Source organism: Acartia tonsa, chromosome 9 (assembly GCF_053477335.1).
Source record: "Acartia tonsa isolate MP-2025a chromosome 9, ASM5347733v1, whole genome shotgun sequence".
NCBI classification, from domain to species: Eukaryota; Metazoa; Arthropoda; class Copepoda; order Calanoida; family Acartiidae; genus Acartia; species Acartia tonsa.
The window spans coordinates 6,967,514-6,991,180 of NC_137268.1; the positions used below are offsets into that span (position 1 = coordinate 6,967,514).

The 23,667-nt window shown below is 31.5% G+C and overlaps 2 protein-coding genes and 1 long non-coding RNA gene across 4 annotated transcripts; 1 reads left to right on the top strand and 2 right to left on the bottom strand.

The window, feature by feature from the left end:
- Positions 1-1,625: 1,625 nt before the first annotated feature.
- LOC145327709 (uncharacterized) lies at positions 1,626-7,183 on the bottom strand. Of its 2 annotated transcripts, XM_080171264.1 has the most exons (5): positions 7,017-7,144; positions 6,286-6,333; positions 5,860-5,945; positions 3,253-3,477; positions 1,626-1,772 (listed from the first exon to the last, which is right to left on the bottom strand). In XM_080171264.1, exons 3-5 carry the CDS (start codon positions 5,901-5,903, stop codon positions 1,721-1,723), a joined length of 321 nt encoding a protein of 106 aa, XP_080027390.1. In that variant the 5' UTR covers positions 5,904-5,945; positions 6,286-6,333; positions 7,017-7,144; the 3' UTR covers positions 1,626-1,720. The 2 variants fall into 2 exon arrangements, with proteins under 2 accessions (XP_080027390.1, XP_080027389.1); XM_080171263.1 differs by lacking the exon at positions 6,286-6,333 and having other exon boundaries at positions 7,017-7,183.
- A 1,909-nt stretch (positions 7,184-9,092) lies between these two features.
- Positions 9,093-19,154, bottom strand: LOC145328482 (cytochrome P450 6B4-like). The gene is made up of 11 exons (XM_080172185.1): positions 19,001-19,154; positions 17,853-17,914; positions 16,295-16,404; positions 15,504-15,605; positions 15,065-15,194; positions 14,768-14,839; positions 13,541-13,557; positions 11,914-12,037; positions 11,414-11,513; positions 11,084-11,220; positions 9,093-9,783 (listed from the first exon to the last, which is right to left on the bottom strand). The coding sequence occupies exons 1-11, from the start codon at positions 19,134-19,136 to the stop codon at positions 9,373-9,375; spliced, it is 1,401 nt and encodes a 466-aa protein (XP_080028311.1). The 5' UTR covers positions 19,137-19,154; the 3' UTR covers positions 9,093-9,372.
- A 1,232-nt stretch (positions 19,155-20,386) lies between these two features.
- On the top strand, positions 20,387-21,668 carry LOC145327710 (uncharacterized). The gene is made up of 4 exons (XR_013882229.1): positions 20,387-20,488; positions 20,890-20,962; positions 21,138-21,274; positions 21,486-21,668. It is a non-coding gene; the product is annotated as an uncharacterized LOC145327710 (long non-coding RNA).
- The last annotated feature ends 1,999 nt before the right edge of the window (positions 21,669-23,667 follow it).

The following is a 23,667-nucleotide window of genomic DNA, read 5'->3' on the forward strand; positions in this document are numbered from 1 at the left end:
TATTTAGTTTGGTCCTTTTAAAGAACCCTTTAACAGCACAACAATGAAAAACTAGCTTCCCTTTTAGAAATATTATATAAGAAATAGGGTTGGGTCAGATATCCGGTGAGGCCGGATATCCGGCCATTTTCAATATCCGGCCGGATACCGGATATTGAAACTATCCGGTCGGATATCCGGCAATATAATCCTATTATATAAAGTAGCAAGCTTTTTTGTCTGTAGCGAAGGATCTAGCTAACCAATAAACCGATATTGTCCTCCTTTTCAGTAAAGCTTCTTATAAGCCCAGGGAAGGTTTTTAACTATTTTTTTGGGGAGGGTATCTACAATCTCCAAATAAAAAAATGACACCCCTCCCCATAAAATATTTACTCTACATTACTTTAAAAATTAAATTGAAAAAGGGGAGAGTTCGACTTTTCCCCTCCAACCTTAAGTGCCCCTAGAGGCCTCTAGGGGGTGTAACCGCTAGTATTTTATATTTTACAACAAAAATTTCTGCATTTTTAATAGTAAATGACTGTAAGATTATTGAAGCTATAAGAACAATTTTTTCTGAATATGTTTATCTTTATGTAAATTTTATATTAGAAATCTCAAAACATAAATTTTGGCGGGGGCAGCAGTTCTTGGCAGCTGCCAGCCTAAAACTGGCGTTCGGCAGGTAAACAGCAACAAATTTTATGAATTTGTAATATGTAATGAAGACATATAAAAAGCCTAAATTTAAAGTTTGAATTGTCTAAGTCAAAAATTGCTTTCCTGGAACCTGAAATCGACTTGAACACCTATATTTCATATAAAGATGTACGACTATAGAATATTTAAGTATTTGATAACATAAAATGCTTTTTTTAAGTAAAAAAATATGTTTTTACTTTTTACCTGAATGACCTTGCCAGGTTTGCTGGCATCCTGTGCCCGCCAGGAAGAATGTACTAAAAAAATTCCAACTCACAGTTATGTGTCAAACCCATATTTTGAAAGTCATTTAGTTATAGCCTTTTATACAGAGAAAATGCCCATCCTCCAACAGGGGTTAATATTACAGATTGAGGGTAGTAATAGTTTATTAGATTAATTGCTAGGCTTAGAAGAAAGATCATTTAATAGTTACATAATTTTTAAGTTTTAACCTGAATCCTTATAATAAAGTAACAGGATGTCTATCTGTTTGTCTGTACTGAAGGATCTCGCTAACCACTGAACCGATCGGGTTCTCCTTTACAGGGTAGTTTCTCATAGGCCCTGGGAAGGTTTATATCTATTTTGGGTGAGGGTACCACCACTCTCCCAAGAGAAATCGCTCCTAGAAAAAAATAACCCACCCAAAAAAAAATTTATTTAATTTTTCAACTACATATAAAAATAAGGGGCGTCAGCTCCCCCCCCCCCCCTAATTTTTTTTCTTTATTAAATCTGAAAAAAAAAATGGTTATCAAATTCAACTCCCCCCCTCAAATGCCCCTAGAGGCCTCTAAGGGCGTAGCCGCCAGTTTTATATAATAAGATGCCAGTAATTTGGCTGGTTATCCGGCAATTTGGCCGGATATCCGGCATTTGAAATCGGCCAGATATCCGGTATCCGGCCTAAAAACTATCCGGCCTAACCCTAATAAGAAATAATTACAAAAATCGGATGGTTCAATATATTTAATCATTAAGTTTTTACACTATTTTAAAATGTTGCAATAAAAAATTGTTTCTTTGGATATTTTTATCCCAGTTCTTGTAAAAATTGTTCGTTTCTTTCTCGTTTTTCTCTATCTCTGAAAAATGAGATTTGTTATTAATTACTGACCGGGCATTTGTTAATTAAGTTTGAATATTTATTGTTAAATTTAAAATAGTTTTACATTATTTTGTCTTCCTATAATTTATTCTGTTACTTGCGGCTAGGCCCCTAGAAGCCTCTAGGGGCCCTTGACAAGGTTACTTTTAATTGTAGTTTATAAAAAAAGTTTAATTTTTGGGGGGGAACAGGGGGCATTACTTTTAGGGGCGCCTTTCTTTTGGAAGGATGGTGGTACACTCCCCCAAATAGTTATAAACCTTCCCAGGACCTGTGAAAAGCTATAAAGGAGAACCATATTGGTTCAGTAGTTAGCGAGATCCTACGGTACACACGCATAAACAGTGATCCTTTTACTTTGTTATAAGGATAGCACTGCTAAGCAAAAGCATTTTTAAATAAATTTTTATAGATTTGTACTTTTTGTCTAGAATACAATTTGAATGAAGGAAAAATTATTTTTGTTTTTCAAGAGAAAAAAAAGAAGAAAAAAATATGATGCAACTGTATTATGTTTATATTTTAAACAAGGAAAAAAAATCATCCAAAATTATGTTTATAAGATAGATATTCATTTTATCATTTACTGTATAATTATAGGACAGCCGTATTGGTCAAGTGGTTACTGAGATACACAATTAGAAAAACATCCAAATGAATAATGTATTTAGGAATAAAATATTTTGGTAATCATTTTTCCAATACAGCTTTAAATCGAAAAATATCCGCTGGATTAGAACCGGATCTTAGCCAAACTGAAAAATCACATATAGCATCGTAGCAAAAACAATTTTCCACGAATATACAAATCATAAAATTAATACCAGTTTTGTTAGCCCGGGTCTAACAATACTGGTATTTTTATTTTATTATCCGCGGAAAGCTGTCTATAATACAATAAAAAAATATAACTATTCTTGTAGGAATAAATGATATTATAGAAGCCAAATAACAATAAATGAAACAATGTGCAGCAATGCTACAATGTTATATAATTTTGTTTTGCATTCTTTTGTATTGCATGCAAGGTAGTTTTTTTCAGACATTTGTTTCCATGTTAATATGTGTACATAAGATATTTTTGATTAATCTATTTATTTTCTATAAAACTCTTTCATAATTACTACAATTAATCAGGAAGAAAGGGGACAATTAGTCCCCAAAGTTTTATAATAACATTTTGTTATTCTTTGGCTTAACAACAATTCATCGGTCAATTAAATGACAAATAAAATAACGTTAAGTGCATTTCTTTCAAAAATCTTAATGTTTTAAAATTTTAATATATCCTCATTCAGAAATGTATGGTTTGGAAAATAATAGTCTAAAACCAGCCCTGAAACCTATGTGAAGCTTCCCTAAACTAGATAACTAAACAGGTTCAATCAAAATCTAAAGTTAAAGACAAAAAAACCTTACTACATCATATCATTGGATATGAAATTCTGTATTCTCACCTAATTGCTTGGAAGTACTTTATTCTTAGAAGATCTAAATTCCTCAAAACAGAGAGACCATTTAAGTTGCGTTTATTGCCGCCAGATGGCTCTAACTGTTTGTTTACGTGTTTATAGTTGACTTCAGAGCCGCTAGATGGTGCTGACACGTAGCCAGAATTTAGTGATGAGATCATTTGGTTGTCCACAGCGTGGCTTTCATAGAAAGGAAACATCACAACTAGTCTAAAAAATAAGATGGTATTTCATTTGGATGACTATATTAACAATTTGATTTGTCCTTTAGACTTCAAACTGTACATTATGATTCCTATAACAGTTCAGGAAGCGTAGCAACTCCATATGCGTTACTAGAAAGTCCGTAGGTCCATTTAAAACATTTTGATTTTTAACTTGATTTTTAACTTTTTGCCTGATTTAATTGTCCATATTTAATTCATATGATTTTTAGATTAATGATTCCTCAGACAACAAGGTACAATATTTTAAGCAAAGCATCTCTATAATGTTATTAAAGAATGTCTGGATATAAGCAATTTTGCAACAAATTTATGTAAAATCTTCTTTAGACTTACAAATTAATGTTATGCTTATTAAGTTCTGAAGTTATTGTTCGTTTGTCCCAACTTCTGATTTTAGAGCTTCGCTTTATAGGATCTTGTTAGCCTTGCTAATTTTTAAAAATAAGTATTTTTTGTTGATTTTTGCCACCACTGTTAATTTACTTAAAATATTTACTTTATTGAACAGTACTTTTCAACACATTTTGACGCCAAAAACAAATAACGTGTGCAAAAGTACGTGTCAAATTTAGCAGTCTCTGCTTGAGTTGCTAAATATTTCCTATAACTAGAGTCCGTTCTTCTGACAGTCAGGTAGGTTAGTTTTTCTTCTATGTCACATGTTACATATTGATTGGATCTTCTCCAATTTGAAATTGGCTATCCGTACATAAAAATGTCAGGATCTATTTTGTTTGTGACTATTTTTGGGGAGGGTACCTATGAGAAATCGACCCTAGAAAAAAAATACAGTTCTGGCTTTGACAAAGCTTTGTTTCTCCAAATCTAGCAATGTCTGGTAAGTTGTTTAGAGAACTAAAAATAACTTGATTGTAAAACTGTGTTAAGCCCCACAATCGATTTATAATCTCTTGGATGTTGCACCAGATTTTTATGTACTTTAAGTGATAATTCCAGCTGGCTAAAATAACAATACCCCCATTAACACAATTTACTCCATCCCCTCTACTCCTACTGGATGCACGAACTTACCAATAAATGCGACCAATTTTAACAAAATTGAAGACAAAATTTACCCTGTTCATATGTCCACATATTTTTTATCCATTACCCCCACAAATAGTTGTGTAAAAAAACATTATCTTAAAACATGATAAATGCATGATTTATAAACATGTTTAGAAAACGAAAAAATTTTTTTTTGAAAAGAATTTAAGATGAAAAATCAAGACTTTAAAAACAAAATATATAGGTGCTAAAAAACTGGGATAAAACCGTCGGCATACTTAAGGGTAAAAGTATGTCAACAGTAGGTTTTACTTAAATTAAATACATTTCCAATATAAACACATAAGTATTTTTTTTTGCTACGCAAAATCAATTAATGTTTGCAAATAAGCACAATTATTTAAGCATTCTTTAAGTGTAAATATGTATTTAAAATATGCAAAAAGATATCTTTTCCTAATTTGCATTATGAATTTTACTGGCAAAAACATTGTAAAATCTACTGTACTTTTGCTTTATGTACAAATGGCAGTCTTCCAAACAGCCTAGGCCGCAGCCATAACTAACATTAGCAGCAGCAATTCTCAGGCCGCATCTACCCTCTGATTAAGTCACAGAATTTAAATTTAGCAGTGATTCTAATTGGATGAGAAATTGATTCAGTAAAAAATTTTATTTTGTTAGTAAACAAAACAGAACAGTTATTTCTGGTAAATTTTAGTAAATGCTAGCAGTATTCAAATTTTAACAGAACATAAAAAAACATGCATAAATTAAAATATTGAACAAACAAGAAAAAGGATAGTTATATCCATAAGTAGCGTAGCAATAACATTAATAAGCATATTCATTTTTATCAAGTACTATCTCCTTCGCCCCTAGCCTCTAAGGAAGAAAGTCAGAAAAATAGCCTAAAACCATTCTAATACATTCACAAAGCTTCATTGAACAGTACAATCTATTAGGACAATCAATTTCCAAGATATTAAGCTTCAGATAAAATACGTCACTTCTTTATAGTATAGGGAAAACAAATAATTTATGTATGTTTCTTGTAACAGTGGTTAACTGTAGAACTAGAATCTACGGCTCAGGGTAGCTGCGACAGTTAATAACAATTTTCCGGTAGCTGATGTTAAAAAACTGCAACTACCTAAATTTAGATTTATTCTGTTAACTATTATAGAGTTCCTACATTTTCTAAATTTACCTAACTTTTACATGAACCATCATGCAAAGTTTAAAATAGATAGGACAACTCTAACATGCGTAAATTAACAATATGAGTTTATGAGGTGGACATACGGACAGGAAGACATGAACTAAAGAAAAGCTTATCTTTCAAAAATTGTTTTACCTTGGTATAAAAATGAGGAAACATATGGAGATAACTGAAACCATCTCTTTTGACTATTATTGTCCCTAACAATACCAACCCATTTTCTGAAACAATTACATATTATTTATTTTAAAGGTGAACTGGTTACTTATCTAAAATACAAAGTCTGTCCGTCCGTCTGTCTATCCGTCCCTTAAGATCTTGGTAACCACTGAACCGATCAGAATCTACTATTCAGGGAATATATCTACTGGTCCTGTGGTGGTTTTAGGCTATTTTCTTGGGGGGTGGGACACCCTCATTCCCCCGCAAAAAAATACCCTCCTCCATTTTTTTTTTCTTGCGTAGGTACCTATTTTTCCCCAATTTTTTTTCTTATGGGGAATTTAGTTCACATAAAACTACTGGCGGCAGCACCATTAGTAATTAATCTTTTTAAATTACCTTTTGGGGCAAAGCCCCTAGAGGCTAGGGGCGAAGCTGCTAGTTTTTCTAAAAAAAAATAAAAATATAGGCTTTAAGTGGTTATTGTAGTGTAGATTGCACTTATTAGTTGTAACGTTTGGACACTTAAATTATTGAACCAACAAATCATAATTCAAAGTTGTTAGCCAACGAATAAGAAAACGTTTTAATAAAACTTTGGGGACTAGTGTAATAAACAAGGAGTTCTGTTTTTGAAGCATTGGGGAAAGCAGAAAAATTGCTTTAGTACATTCCAAGACTTGAATACAACATTAAATAGCATAAAACCATACAGTGACATATACATGTGAAACTTCTATAGAATAGAGAATTCAATCGATTCAGTATTTATCGAAATCTGCAGATTTTTGTATAAGGGTGGATTTTAAATATGCTGGACAATCGAATAAAGTTAATTATTGAGTAAATGTTCATTTGCCGTAAATAAAGAGAGGAAGAAAAAGAGTAAAGTACATTATACAAAAAGAAAGTCATGAAACTTTTATACCTAAATGTATAATTATGTCTTTGACAGCATTACCGGCATACCAACGGACCAAGTAAATCATATACTGAAAGGATGATCATTGCTCTAAGAAATCTCCACAAAAATTTAAACCTTCTATCTTAAATGGAATTCAAGAAAATCCCCAAATCTTTTAGACATACAGACGTAAATGCTAGAGTAGGTTCGCTACTGACAAATTTACCTTGCTTTAATTGAAAAATACACTTAAACTCTCAATTTGATAACTCATTAATTGAATCAGTAGTTAAATCAGTTCAGTGTAATATGAATAAATGAATAATTGAAATCTTTATGAGAATAAAGAATATATTAAGAGAAACACATGTGCTTGCTTTCACTGACAATTTTCAATTGAACATTAAATATTAAAATTCTATTCTTGTGAATTTCTTGTCTTTGTAACTCTAAAAAATCAGGAAGGGAGGGGATATTTGGCTGTCCTCGAAGACTTAAAATAATGTTTTCTTATTCGTTGGCTTCACAACTTTTGTTGAATTTTGATTTCTTGGTTAATTAGGTTGAGTGTCCAAACGTTTCAACCACCAATGATAATCTACAGAAGGGGTAATTTTGTGTATCATTATTTGGAATATAAACAATTTAATAGCCATTACTTATCCCTTTAGATCCCTGCTAAAAGAAGTTACGTATATACACATTAAAAACTGTTTTGTCTATAAAAATAAATATTCATTATCAATATTTTTTCCCTATTTTGTTGCGCAGCTTGTATAAAACAAGGCTAATTATATACATAGTTAGCACATCAAAAAAAGAATATAATATTTTGATAAGAAAAGAAAATTAAAATGTAAAACAGAATTAGTACAGATTTAGAACTAATGAATCCATATAATTTTACGTCGAATTTCTCTATGCCAAATCCCTGCGGTGGCCCTAATCCTGCGTGACCTAGCCAGTACCCAATATAACCTAGCCTAACCTCACTTAATAAACAAATATACTTGAAATAGTTACATAGTAATAAAAAAGCATAGTAATAAATAATTATATTTTGCAACAACATAGACAAATAGAAGTTATTATAAAGAACATATAGAGCCTCTGTTACTTAAACAGTTATGAAATGAAGAAAAAAGGAATAATAAGACAAATGATTTGCTTAAAAACCTATCTAATGTTACTTATTACATAAAAAAAAAAATTCTGGTGGTTCATGTGCATTTTTAGAGAAAATTACTTTTTCAAGTCGTGGATGTCAAACTGCTACCTAGCCGTTTTTAGCGGACAATAGAATCCACGATATTCATGATATGTGTCTATAGTCTTATATGTAAATAGTAGCGGCTTCGCACCTAGATTCTAGGGGCTTTGCCCCAAAACGTGGTTTTAAAAAAATCATGTCGAAATTCGTAAAAGGACCAGGAAAATCTTCAGCAAATTAAAGATAATACCTCCCCAGGAAAATAGCTTAAAACCACCACAGGACCAATAAGTATATACCCTGAAGAGAAAAATCCGATCGGTTCAGTGGTTACCGAGATCTTAAGGGACAGACGGACAGACAGACATCAAGCTACTTTGTATTATAGATAGAACTTCAGGTATGAAATAGAAAACCGGTCAAGGAGCATTCAAACGGTCATTCAAACCCTTCTAATCACGGAAGTTCCTTATTGCTCAAGGATTCACCAAAAAAATTATGTATCTGGCTGTAATAGAAGCCACGGTATTCATGATATATGTCTATAGTAAAAGCTGGACAAAAAATCGGCCACGGAGCCGTCAAACGGTCATAAAACCACTTTTTTCAGATGTTCATTGATATCTAAGTATTCACCAAAAAAATTTAGGTTTCTATCATACACAAAAGTCATAATTTAGAATTTGTCCTAATTTTCATGCCACCTAACCGACTTTGACCAGACACCACGACCAACACAGACCAGATAAAATCAACTCTTGCCGACGTATAATTACTAATCTTAAAGTCATCTAACCTATAAAGAAATGACATTGAACCACACTTGTCTTGAAGTCCTAACTGTTAATTTGAATTATTCCTGTATATACTTTATACTATGATTATAAACGCTTTTTGCTTAATAATGTATTTTTGTTTCTTTTATATTTTTTTTTCATTTTTAGTAGACTCTTTCTTTTATAATAAGCAAGGATAAAAATATTTCTACTAAATAAAAAAATAAAGTACAATTTAATAAGGATTTAATCCTAATACAATTATAATAAAATATGGTAAAAATAAGATAGTTTAATATTTTAATAATACTCACTTTTAGATAGAAAATAACAAGATATGAAAACATTTCCAGTAAATGATTAGGTTTACCAAATATCAAGACATTTGGGAAAAACAAAATTATAGATTTATGTACTTACTAAAAGATAGGAACCGCTAAATCATATTTTCTTTTTTTTATATAAAAATAACAAATATAACATATTAGATTAACATTTACTTTAAAAGCATAACATTAATCACCATAAGAAACTTTTGAGATGAAAATAATAACAACTAAAAGAAAAATGCTTATATTTTATATTTTTTTGTGACATTAATTTCTCAATTCAATATTTGCATATAAACCATTCTTGATATAACCAAAGAAATATGTCGGATCTAATTTCAGCTTTTCTGGATTCTTTCTACTAGGCAAAAAGTTGAACTTGTGCATGACCATTGCAATGGCCACCTTTGCCTCAAGCAAGGCAAATCTCATGCCTATACAAGCTCTTGGACCCTGACCAAAGCCCAAAAATGTATATGGGCTTCTAGATTGACGTGCTTCCTTCGAGAAATTGTCTGGGTTAAACTGGTGAGGGTTGGGATAGTACCTCTCATCTTGGTGAATTCCAAGGGATGACATCATAAGGAAATCATTTTTTCTGACCCAGTATTCAGTTCCTGGCAACTTGAAGTCAGATGTACAGGCTCTGGAGAAGTAATGCAATATGCTACAATTTGGCTAAGTTGTCTAACTTTGCAAGTGTAAGGTAGCAATTATTTTAACACCCAACAAACAACTAAATATTTCTATAAGGGGGGGGGGGGTTTAATGCAACCATCTCGTAATCAGTGAGCAAATGGCACTTACAATTCGAATTTAGATATGAAATTTTGCATGAGTAATCTTTGGTAGGTCTATTTTCCCTAAATCGAACAAAAAGTTGAAAAAGTAACGGCTAACGGCTCAGCCATTTAGCCGTTTTTTGACAATTTTTAGGGCAAATCTGCTATAAATTATGTAGGAATCAACTTTTTGAAACATATTTTTGCTTTAAATCATGTTAAATGATACAAAAAAAAAACTTTTTTTAGATTTCTAGTACCAGCAACTAGCGGCTAGAACCGTTTGAAAACGTTTTGGAGCAGCATAGAGTATTATGTGAAGATAGGTTTCGTGATGACTTCCCTTGAAAATAGTTTTAAAAATGGCTAAACTGATGAGCCGCCAGCCGTTAGCCGTTACTTTTCCAACTTTTTGTTCAATTTAGGGAAAATAGACCTACCAAGGATTACTCATGCAAAATTCCAGATCAAAATTCAAATTCTAAGTGCAATTTGCTCACTGATTACGAGATTGTTGCATTAAACCCCCTTCCCCCCCCCCCTTATGTACTGTATTGATAGTGCCTGTTTTAGTACAAAGCATATCCCCTACTCTTATGCTGCCCATCTCACATATAAGCAGTAGGATCAACTTATGACTATATATTTTGATTCCCTTTACACAAAACAGTTTTCAAAATAATTTGCTAACACCATATAAGCCACATTTTTTTCAATAATATAAAGCAAAGATGGTTTATTAATGGTAATAAGTTTTAAACTTCAACCATATCAATGATTTTTTTATTCAAAAAATATTTTTTCTTGTGGAATCAATTTATAGTGCATGTAATAAATAATGTCAAACAATACAAATGACCAATAATAGGCCAGTAAACATTTTAATATTGGTCAATTTAGATGCAAGACGTTTTTTTTCATAGGTAAGTACTATGAGCTTCTTCTTTCTTGTAAGACAAATTTCCTAATATACCGAGTCAAATCTTAAGTAATAAAATAATATTGCACGTTCCTAAATAGATTTCCAGTGGGTGAATGCAGTCTTAATGTTTCATGAATACAGCTGTCGAGATAGGGTAGACCTTGTATTTTAGGATTGCCAAATTTAAAAAAAATCTAGTAACAGTTAGTTCCTTTAGAAGTTTAGGATTTGTTTCTTTAAAGAATGTTTGGTAAGATCTTTATAGTTATTTGGCAACCCTTCCTTGAATAGAGTTATAATCAGGCATTTCTCCTCCATTTTCATCAAAAGCTTGGTCAATCTCATCTTGCAATCTTTGTTGTATTTCTGGATTTTTACCAAGATCATAAGCCAGAAATGATAAGGTCATGCCTAAATTATAAAAATGTACAATCATAAGATTAAAACTAGTTTTTTTAGCCTGTGCCTCTCAGGGCCATGTACATTTTTATATCTGTGGAAAGCTGTTTATAATACAATGCAAGAAATAACTATTATCTAATCCACAATTGTGTTTTTCAGCTGTAATGGTTTATGGAAATTTTTCTAATTATAAAGATTTTACCTGTAGTATCATACCCAGCTATAAGGAAACCTAGTGATGTTGCCAAAATGATATCCTCATCAAACTGCTTCTGTTGAACATGATGACTAAACTGCATATCCTAAAATAATTAAGTATTTTGTTGTGATTGTATAAATTCAAATTAATTATAAACAATCTTGGGCCTCTCCACTTAACCTTTAAAAATACTCTGAATTTTGAACTTCAGTGTATCTCGCTCAACTGCCCAGGGTAACAAACACCCATCAGACCCACCCTTTGATTGCATTACCTTTGTCTGAGAAGTCCTAACTGTGCACGTTAATGAAGGGCGCCTGTTTTGGTCTAAGACATTTCCCCTACTCTAACTATTTATGTTGTGCATCTGACATAGCAGCAGTCAGAATCATTTTTAAACTTTCAAACATATCACCTCTTCAGATGTGCTACGTATTGAGCCAGGGTTGCGGGTTAATTGATACAGTTAGTAAGAATCTTTGCAATTATATGCCACTCTTTACCTTATCATATTGATCATGCATATCATCACTAACATTTGCATCTAGATTTGAACTAGCTCCTTCATCCTTGATACAATCAATCATCATATCAATAAGATCATTCTTTCTTATACCAGTTTTACGCCTTTAATAGGATTTAGATTAGAGATATGACTCTTCAAAGCTCAAAACAAAGTAGCTGATTCTAAAGATATAAGGACATAATTAACTTTCAAAGTTTGACTATTTCCATATTTTTTTTTTTTCTGAAGAGGTACAAAAACTGATACTTCCAATCAAAACATTTTGGTTTAAAAAGACTAAATAATAATTAAAGATGTAAAACTAAGCTAAATATTTAAATCTAAATTGCCTCCCTGTGTTTAATTGTCTGTTTTATGATTTGAGTCAAGAATTTAGTGTCTTTTGGTTTGAAAACACTGTAGTTGAAAAGTTTATGTAATTGTTTTACTCCTGGAATTAACCTAAAATATTGTTAATGGATTATGGTCTTGATCATATTGACTGTACATTTTTATTTATGGATGTCCTGTTCTAACACTACACTAAAGTGATGCACTTGATTATGAGTAAAGCCAATCTTAGCATTTGGTTCATGTAACTTACATGACATTTATCTGTTTCATATAATTCTTGTAAGGAGTAACATGTTGTAAACTTTAACCCTACTTCTCAAAGAATTTAAATACTTTAATATATTTGCTAGTGATGAAAGTTTATGAACATAATGTTAATGTCGTGTGGGTGAGTTGCACCTGGACTGAACAGTCAACTTGTCAACTCAAGGCCAGACTCTTGGTCCTTCACCTCATACCCGTGGTACAGTACATTACAGACAAACAACCCTTTGATTGCACGATCTTTGTCTGGAGATTCTAACTGTGCATGGTAGTGAGTTGCGCCTGTTTGGGGCCAAGGCATTCCCCCTACTCAAACTCTTTGATGTCCTGTGCCGAACAGAGCAGGTAGGTACCATTTTTAACATCTTTTGGTATGACGCGGATTCGAGTTTGCATCCTTCCCACCATTTCCCTTGACATTTTAATTAGGGCTTGTGGGTAATTTACACTTCAACCTTATGGATGGTGAGTTGATGTTTCATGATTTTTGTCATGATATTATTGCGATGATTTAATGCAACCAAGGCACAGGATGTGGCGCTGTTTTGACAACGACACAATGAAGTCACATCAAATCCTAGGGACTTTTCAGTCAACCTAGTATTCAAGGTTGACTCCCAGTAGATGAACTAACAAACGCCACTAAAACACTAGCTAGCTACTACACAATGCTAGTCTACAGGGACTTTTCAGTCAACCTATGACTGAGCAAAGTTTTTTGATCACTAGTGTACACTGCCAAGGACCACCCATGCATACCTAATTTAGGGCTAAGGCTTCCCCCCCTACTCTTACTCCAAATCTCTAACGCCTGAAAGAGCAGCAGTAGGTACTAATTTTTACATCTTTAGTATTGATGCGGTCTGGGGACTCGAACCCGACACCTCCCCAACAAATAAGCGGACGTTAAACCACCGAGCCACATCTGCAGGTCTTATGAACATAAAGAATAGATGTCTTGATTTACCTGGAGTATGTTTTTATATTATCTGTAAATGTATTAATGAAATGTGCTCTCCATGTTCTATATTTAAAAAAAAAAAACAGTATAAATTGTCTCTTTTTAATGGTTACTAGGTTAGTGAATCTTATGTTAAAGGGAGTGTGAAAGTAAAAATTTCTAATCTGATTATCAAATCTTAACATTTTCTAAGCACATTTCACTACACTGATCAACCAAAAACGTCCTATTAACAAAAATATCCAGGAATAATGCCTTGATTTTATGGTATTTTGGGAGGGAAAAAGGAAAAAAAAGGGAAAATCTGAACGTTTTTGTTTCTTATAATGTTTGTAGGGATATTGAACTTGTCATATATAGTTGAAACAATTTACTTACTGTTAAGGATTTATTTTATGATATAAAATTGCCAATTATTTTTTTTATAACGTAGTAATTAGGTAATAAACACCTATTTTAAATTCGTATTATTGACAAAAAAATACCTCACTGTCTACAAAGGGTTGAATCTCATAGGTTATTTAAAATAATAATATCCTTTTTTATTGTGTTGGACAATAAATAACCCACTTTGGAGAATTAGTTTACACTTTTATTAGACTGTTTATAAAGAAATATTGCGTCTTTATTATTTACAAATTTGTAATTAAAGGTGGCCGAGAGATGGGCCATCTTAAGTTAATTGGATACTAATAAAAAAACCTGTTTCCAGCTTTGTTATTGTATTTGGTTTTCAATAAAAAATATTGCTTATTTTATCAATTTCTAAGTAACTATACATTGCATTGGTTTAAAGCAAGGATTATGTTAAAAGTCAGCTTAACCAATAGGAAAAATCATGAACTATGTGAAAAAGTTTAATTTTAGCTATAATGGAAGGAAAAAGCAATTTAAAGCACATTTTTATATAATACGGAAAATTTCTTCCTTTTCCTTTACCTTATAAAAATCGTCGGAAAAAGCCGTTTTGTAAGCAAACAAAAGCGCCTTTTGCTCTATCTGTGAGATATTATGAATGAGATAATGTTAAGATTTGATATAAAGATGAGAAAAATTTACGTTCACAGTCCTAGTTATTCTTGGGTATACATACATAAATAGAACAACAATAATAATTTAATTAAATGGATATTATATAGACAGTCAAATATTGAATGTTTATTGTGTATTAACAATTTTTAATTTATAAATCAATTGTAGACAAGTTCTCTTTCTAACTAAATGCTACTTTAAAAACCATTTATTATGTAAGGTTTAGATATCTAAAACTTACTTTGAAGCTGTCAGGATCAATTCCAAATGCACAGGTAGCCAAAGTGTCCAGACTAAATTTTCCAAACACTACCTACAAATATGAATCATTAGTTTTCATATTGCCAATAGCATTAGCATCTATATTCCTTGATAATTCAAACTCAATTAGGTCAAATGCTTAATTTAATTAGAAATTCTAAAATTCAATAATCTGCAATGGGAAAATATTCCTTTATCAATTCCAGACATCAAGAACATAGGCAGCAATTATTTCAGACTTTCAATTCTAGAGAGTTTTTTTTATCAAAAGCAAAACCTTCAATTCAAAGTCAGTTTTAGATTGGGCTTTTGCTTCAAGTTCTGTAGTAAGTTTGAATCCTATCTCCTTGATAAACTTGAACATCACTCTCATCTTACCACTTGTAAATATGGGGCTGAAAGTTGACCTATTAAATATAAATATCCTTTATTAAATAATTAATAAAAAAATATATGTAATATAAAACATTAAATACTTTTTAAAAAAAATATCATATAATTGTTTTCCTTAAAACTTTTATTAATGGTAACATTCTGAAGATTTTGAAGCATAAGTTGTCTTAAATGTTTGGGCTTCACCCGTTTTGGGGGAAAATATTTCCCTTATTCTTAAATCAATATCATTTATCTAAAAATGTAGCAGTAGATTTTATCTTTCATCACAATTCAGTAAATAGTGGATGCCCTGCTGTAATAATCATATTATAAATTTTTACCTGACATCCTTCCACTCATCATCAGCCAGGCTGCCAAGCTGATTCTTCCATAACTTATCCAGGTCTCCACCCTCCATAAGACTGCTTACATTTGAATCATTCCTATATCAACAATTGATTTTATATGGATCTAGGTAGAAGAATGTTCAACTTTAAAGACAGTCTATCACAGATATTAAAATGAAAATTATAAGATAAAAAACACTTAGCTTCAGAGGCCGAAGGCCAGGGATAACAAAACTGGTATTGATTTTATGATGTTTGTTTTAATAATCCTGTAAAATTGTCTGTAATACAATGTTATACATGTTTTTCAATATAGCTGGGAACCTATTATAATTCAGTCGATATTAATTGGTTTTGAAGTCATACTGGAAAGATTGTTAAAATTAGGTTAATGCCCTGACTAAGCCCATTTTAAAGTAGAACACCGTACACAATAAACATATATGTCAAATTGTCACTAATATTTCATGAATGAATCATTTTAGTGACATAAAATTTATACAGACTTTTATAACTGCATTCTTTTAAAAAAGAACAAGCTATAGAGTAGTTGATTGATTTTTGAAACAGTTTGGCATAACAACAATGACAATTAAGTTACTGGTGATCTTTTTGTAGTCTGTTGGAGTTTCACTATTTAAACCTGCTAACAAGGATGAGAAAATCCATTGCATGAGGTAAAAAATAAATCGGATGAAAATACAGATGAATTGTATCAGACTCACAGACGAACATACAGACAAAGTGAATTATTGACTAGCTTTTTTACTATATAGACTAAAAACCTGTTGACAAAGTTGTTGAAATGCTTGACAGTGATATCCCTGATGAGATCAAGAGAGTTGATGGCCAACACAGGTTTGCCAAACAGGTAAACTCCATAGAAGTCTTTGTCCTAAAAATAAAAGATGATGATTTTTATACTTGCATCTATAGTTGGCAATGGTTGATTCAGTGTTATAACAGTGTTATAAAACATAGCTACTCTATAATTCACTTTGTCCGTCCGTCAGTCAGTCAGTCAGTCCGCCCGTAATGCTATGGGGGAAATGGGATTTAGTCAGCTCCTATAAAAGATAGAATGCTGAAATTTTTTGACAACATTCCCATTATTAAGGAGCACAATTGACTATAAAACATCATTTGCAGTCGGACCGATTTTTAGCAGGTTTTAGGCTATTTTTATATTTTTCACATTTTTCTCCATATCTTCAGTGTTTATGGTTCGATTTTAAAAATTTTTTCAGTTACAGATATCAAAATTAAATTTCCTGTCGTTAAAAGAAACAATCATGAAGGCCAGACTGCCTTTTTAGCAGGTTTTAGGCTATTTTATATTTTTCACATTTTTCTCCATATCTTCAGTGTATGGTCCGATTTTCAAAATTTTTTCAGTTATAGATATCAAAATTAAATTTCCCGTCTTTTAAAGAAGACAACCATGATGGCCAGACTGCCTTTTCAGCAGGTTTTAGGCTGTTTTTTTTTATATTTTTAACATTTTTCTCCATAACTTCAGTGTTTATAGTCCGATTTTCAAAATTTTTTTCAGTTGTAGGTTACCAAATTAAATTTCCCGGCTTTAAAGGAAATAACCATGATGGCAAGACTGCGTTTTTGGCAGGTTTTAGGCTATTTATAAATATATTTAACACTTTTTTCCATATCTTCAGTGTATATGGTCCGATTTTCCAATTTTTTAAAGTTTTTAAGGATTTAAAAATTAAATTTTTTGTCGTTTTAAGTAAACAACCATGGCGGCCAGACTGCCTTTTATCAGGTTTTTGGCTATTTTTATATGTTTTACATATTTCCCAAGATCTTTGTTTATTTTGATCCAATTTTCAAACTTTTATGGGATATCAGTATCAAAATAATTTTTCCCATTGTTATGAGCATCTTTAATATAATTTACTTTGACCATCGTCATCATACAAAATAAAACAAGGTTTCATATTTATTTTATCCAATAAATCTATTCTTGATTTTAGTAAGAACCTTTTAAATCTACCTGTACGTATTCCCATCTACGATTTTTTGTGCTTCGCTGCTTATGGATGTTGTCATCCTTGTCAAAAGATAAATGGCTTTTTTTAGATTATAATGTTTTATTCTTGGGTATACATACATAAATAGAACAACAATAATAATTTAATTAAATGGATATTATATAGACAGTCAAATATTATTGATATGGAAGTTTTTTTTCCCAAAATAGCAATTTCCTAAATGCAGGAAGAATACAGTAAAGTGTATTCGCACATTGTTTTCATACAGGCCTTTAATTTTGGCACAGATTAGAGTAAGAATAAAAGTCAAAATAGTCATAAACAATATAATTACCTTAAACTTTTGATAATCCCCCAATACTAATTCATTTATGTGTTTTTCCTGTGTTAACAATTCTAAAAATAAATATTTTTTGGTTAAAATAATTCTTAATTTCTTAATTTTATGCCCTTACATAAAAACTGCGACAATGGCTTAACACATTGTGCATATGCTTAAGGAAATGGGTTTGAATCTCCTTTTCACAGTGTCATAACTAAAGACATTATAATGATTTCTACTGCTGACATTAAAGATTTGAAACGCGCGCAGGAATACTACAAAAAGGAGTTCCAGTAAAAGGGATTGCAATCAAATAGTCGGATGGGTGTTACTTAACAAAAATACTCTGTATATTTGGACAGAAAAAGATTGGCTCCCCTTATTTGTTGGACCAGGCCCATACGAGGAAATTTAAGGGCTAGGTTTTATTATGTAATTATGTATTATTTATAGTAGGCCCAATACATTCAACACTTTTTTTATGTAATATCATTAAACAGAACAATCTATCCTTCTGTTTTCCAACCTCCAATTTATTTTTTTAATAAAATTTTACACATTTTTTTCAAGCAAAGAGTCATCATAAATAAGGTCCCCACAGGGCTAAGGAACAAACTCATGTGACACTTTAACGTCAGGTCTGGTAACCAAAAATAATTAAAGGGAGCAGAATATCCTTTTCAGTAATAATATTCAGGTTACAGGGTAAAGTAACACCTAACAGACAATCAACCCTTAGATTCATGGTAATAAGTTGTGTAGTTTTATGGGCTAAGGTGCTCTTTACACTCATAATATTGATATAACGCGACTGACAGAGCAGCAATAGGTACCTTTAAACTCAAACCTGAAACCATTCTGACGAATAATGCTAATGCTGCAAGATTCAGGGCCAGAGCCTCAGTGAGGGAGATAACATTGGGCTGTTTTTTTGCTCTAGTCCCCAAAGTTTTATAAAAAACGTTTTCTTATTTGTGGTCTTAACAACTTTGGGGACTTTTAATAAATTTTTGATTGGTTGGTTCATTAGTTTGAGTGTCTAAACGTTTCAACTACTAATTGTAATCTACACAAGGGGTTGTTTTGTATATAATAATTGGGGATGTAAACTAATTTATCGGCAATTGTCTCATGCCCTTAGATCCCTGAATAATAGTTACCTTTGTGCGACCCCCAAGGAAAAGTTCCGCTGACGCAAGGAATACCAAGGCTCTCCCATTTTCCAAAATTCTTGGAAATATACCAATACAACCAAAGAAATAAGGCTACGATAATTAACAATATTTCTATCAACATACTTATAAATATCTGAAATCTATTTGTAAATGTCGTAAGAATTTTTTGAGATACATGAAAAATCTCTGTAACAAAGAATCTTGCTAATTGCTGAACAGGAATGGGTTTTCTTTTCAGTGAAGCTTTTTTAGCTTTAAAATTATTGTGGGAAGGGTGCCTTTATACTCCCAAACAAGGCCTCTATTTGGCGTAGCCTCAAGGGATCAGGGATAAGGGATAGGAAATCTGGCCATAAATTAGGTCCCGGCCTAGTTTTGAATGGGATATTGAAACTTTTACCATTTCCTAAGTAAATAATGTTACTGGAGGCAGCTCCAAATTAGCTATTGCTCTAAACCAATAAGGATCAGCTTGTTTTGTATCAACCAATAGACAACTGGAGGCAGACTATATAAAAACCGCGGCAATTTTGGAAGCAGACAATTCTAGAAAAAATAATGATTTGTCTGCTACTAAAAAATAAATAGAAATGGTGTTTGATCACATTAGCTTAATTATTAAATCTGCTTAGAGTTAAACATTAAAAAAGGACCATATAGGAAAAACAAAAATAGAGGAATTATTTTTTGGAAAGTGGGTAGCTACAAATTTTCATTTGGTAGTTTAAAAATTAAATGTTGTATTTTGAATTTTAAAAAATTTATACGGAATTGATACAACACCTTAACCTTAATATTTGTACTTAACTATATACAGTACAAATCTATTATTACATAATAGTATCCAAAGAACTTGATAGAATGTTACCCAGGTGCATATTAATTTATTTATTTTGAATTTTAATTAGCAATGATATTTTCAAATAAAATTTTTACTCATTAATAAAATTCAAATAATACAACCTAAAATCTGTCTGAGGGAAACCCAATGAAAATTCAAATTACCAAAGTAAAAGATAAAAATAATTTTGTAATAAAAAAAAACATCATAACGTGAATTTAACAAAAGCCATTAATATATTGGTTATAAAAAGTTCAATTTTTACTTTAGACTAGCTACCTGGATTTTTTTCTATACTTTATCTACACACACACACAGCTATTTCAATTAGCGTTGATAACGAACTAATTGTAAAATCTATATGTTCATTATGTTCATATAAAAATGTATGTATACAAATAAGCATAAATTTACCTTTCCTTTGTTCCCTGTTGAACATTTGGAAGGGATGAAAAAACCTGTTTGCTGTACAAAATAAAATTCCCTCTAAAATAAAATGTTATAAAAGGGATAAGAACTTGATAGAATCTATCAGTTTTATATTAGTAGTCGTACAAGAAGGTGCTTCTGTTTGTGTTGTCCTTGCTTTGCTCCAAACAAGAGTTTTAGTGAACATAGTAGTTATTTATTATGTAAGTTTATTTAATTCTTATTTGTAATATTGTGCATTTTATGATTAAAGAATAGCTTAAAACCGTCTCATGTTTTAGCTAAGATTGATTTAAATATAAGGAAGTAATTCAGTATATTGAATTACTTGCCTTCTTTATAAAATATTCGATTATTTGTTGTCTTATCCCTTGTGATCCCTGCTATGGACACAAGGTAAATGTTATAATTATTCGATTGTCTTATCCCTTGTGATCCCTGCTATGGACACAAGGTTTCATAATTATTTGATTGCAATTGTCTTAACCTATGCAATCCCTGTATATAAGCACGCTTAAAATACACGTGCCTTATCCCTTGTAATCCCTGCTGTTGGGACTTAAATATGTATCTTTATGTATAATTAAAATTGTAATATATTTAGTGTCAAGATCTTTCCCTTCCCTGTACATCATTCGATTGGTTCTAACAAGCCTAAAAGAAAATGGAACTTTCAGGTATAATGATAGGAATAATATACTGACAGACAGACTTGAGGGATAAAGAGATCTGGACTATACCAATTGATGTTAAAGAGAGAGGAGTACTGTAGCCTTGATGAGAGACAAACCGACGGAAAGACTTACCTGTAGGATGTAGTGGACTACATATAACCCGATGTTGCCATTACAGGAAGCCTGTTGGTCTCATAAACTCTGCCAGATTTCCGCCTGCCTATTAGCTGCAGGATGTGATGCCTTACCTCAACAAATTATCCAAGAGAATCCCTGTCTGTCCAACTATTCTTCACAAGAGTAATACCTGACAAAGTGAATACTTATCAATAAATGGGGAGGGCAAGGGTAATCTTGATACTTGACTTATTTTATAGCTTTTTACAATGTTATTTGTACTTTGCTCTTATGGATGTTGTCATCCTTGTTGTAGTATTTTATATTCTTTAAAAGATTTGTTTAAATATTTCTGTACCTTGAAGTTGAATGATCTAAACATGCAAAAGTTCTAATTTTATTTATTTAGGTTTTAACCGTTCTGAACTATCAAGAATGAGTATTTCAAGTCAAGGACAATAAAAAGCAAGACCAAGCCCTATCAAGATTAAAATAGTACCTTTTTGAAGTGTTTTATCAGTTTTAGGCTATAAGAGCCACAGTAGTAATTTTATCTATTTAAATTTTATATGTAAATAAAGTTTTAAGAATTGCTAACTGTGTTTTATTTATTTTCGATGAGATTTTGCCATTAAAGAAATGATTTCGGACGCTATTGGTTGATTGATACCACGTAAAAGCGCCTAGAAATTACACTAATGCACCATCCCATAACTGTTTTTTTAGGCCTTGGCTTGAAATAGGCCTGAAATAATATTTTCCTACGTTTCCCATCCCTTATCCCTGCCAATAATCAACATATAATTTTGATAACTTATGATAACTATTACAATATTATAACTGCTTGTCCCACAAAAATAAATTTAACACTACAAATATTATTGCACAATGTTATGAATTTGCTTATCTTTAAAAACAAGGATGACAACATCCATAAAATCGAAGCTCTGGAACAATAGGACAAACGATTATTAACACTTGAAGAGTGTAGTGTCAGAACTGAATAAGCAGAATTTGAAAGTATAAATCTAAACAAAATTATGCGTGATTTTTTTGCAAATCTGCTGAAATAAAGGATACTTTTTAAGGGCATACTCACGTTTTTAGGACTTGGTTATGGAGATGCTTCGCTTATAACATTGTTTCTTGTTGTAATAGGAAACACTATTATAAAATAAGATGTATATAATTATTACATCACATAAAAAAAACTGTTGTCAAAAAGGTTAAAAATCAACATGATTTAAATGGACGTACGGAAATTCTGGTAACGGTTATAGAGTTGATACGGTTTTTAAATCGTACCTTACTGTTATAAGAATCATCATGCAAGGTTTGTAATTGATAGGAAAATTCTAACATGTATAAAATAACGAAAAGAGCTAACCGTTATGGAGGACCTACCATATTTAAAGAAAAGCAACGCTTTTAAAAAAGAAACAAACAAGGATGACAACATCCATAAGTATCGAGCTTCAAAAACCATCAAAAAATCAAGTGAATTATCAATTGAATGTTTAGTGGTCATTTATTTCCGTTTTTACTTCAGTATTTTGTATCATGCCTGCCGGCCCGACAGACAAAGTAAGTTGTGTACTTGATTCTCTTGGGAACGAGGTATCTTCACAGAGTTTAGCATAAGAGAAAATCATAAATATGTAAAAAAAAATATCACAAAGCTACTTGTCGTTTCATCTGAAATACAAAAATCTCTTAGAACAATGGGAAATCAAAAATATGTAAAAAGGCTAAACAGCTATCGATGTTATTTTCTCAAATAAGCCCCATAATGATAGGAATAATAATATGGTAAAATAATTGGAGGTCTAGCTTAAGAAGCATCTAAGTAAATATCATTCTCCCCTAAAGCGTTACAGGCTGACGGACGGACAGCCATAGTGAATTATAGAGCAGCTTTGCTACAAAAAACTACAAGTATTATTGCACAATATTATGAGAATATTTTAATGTCATTCAAAAATCACAACAGCTTGGCTTCTCTATAATTAGGGAAGAATCTCACGCCTACCTGTATCCGTCAATTTATAATCTTAAGATTCTTTTTTTCATTAATGGTCTTTTAGTAGAATTTTGATAAGGTTTCAAAGAAATTGGCTTATTCAGCGATTTGTTGGCTCTACGTGTTCATGATAAAAAAATAACTTATTTCAAAAGTTATCCTCAAATTTAGTAATTTCAAACTAAAATGTAATAAAAATATCCTTGTTTTGATATATTTATTTCTTTTCTTTTAGACATTGTGGCTACTCTCTTTTTAAAACCGAAGCGTTTCTATAATTAGGGTCGGTCAGTCCGTCCGTCCGGAACGGAGAGCTTTTTTTTGTTAATTCAGACATGTTAGAATTCTCCTATCGATTTCAAACTTTGCATGGTGATTCCTGTGGTAGTTAGGAAAGCGTAGCAACTCTATAATCGTTACCAGAATGTCCAAACGTCCATTTTAAACATGTTGATTTTTAACTTTTACAACAACAAATTTTTATGTGATATAACGATCCGATTAATCAGATTTTTGGAATACTAATTCCAAGGACAACACAGTACGTTGTTATAAGAGAAGCATCTCTATA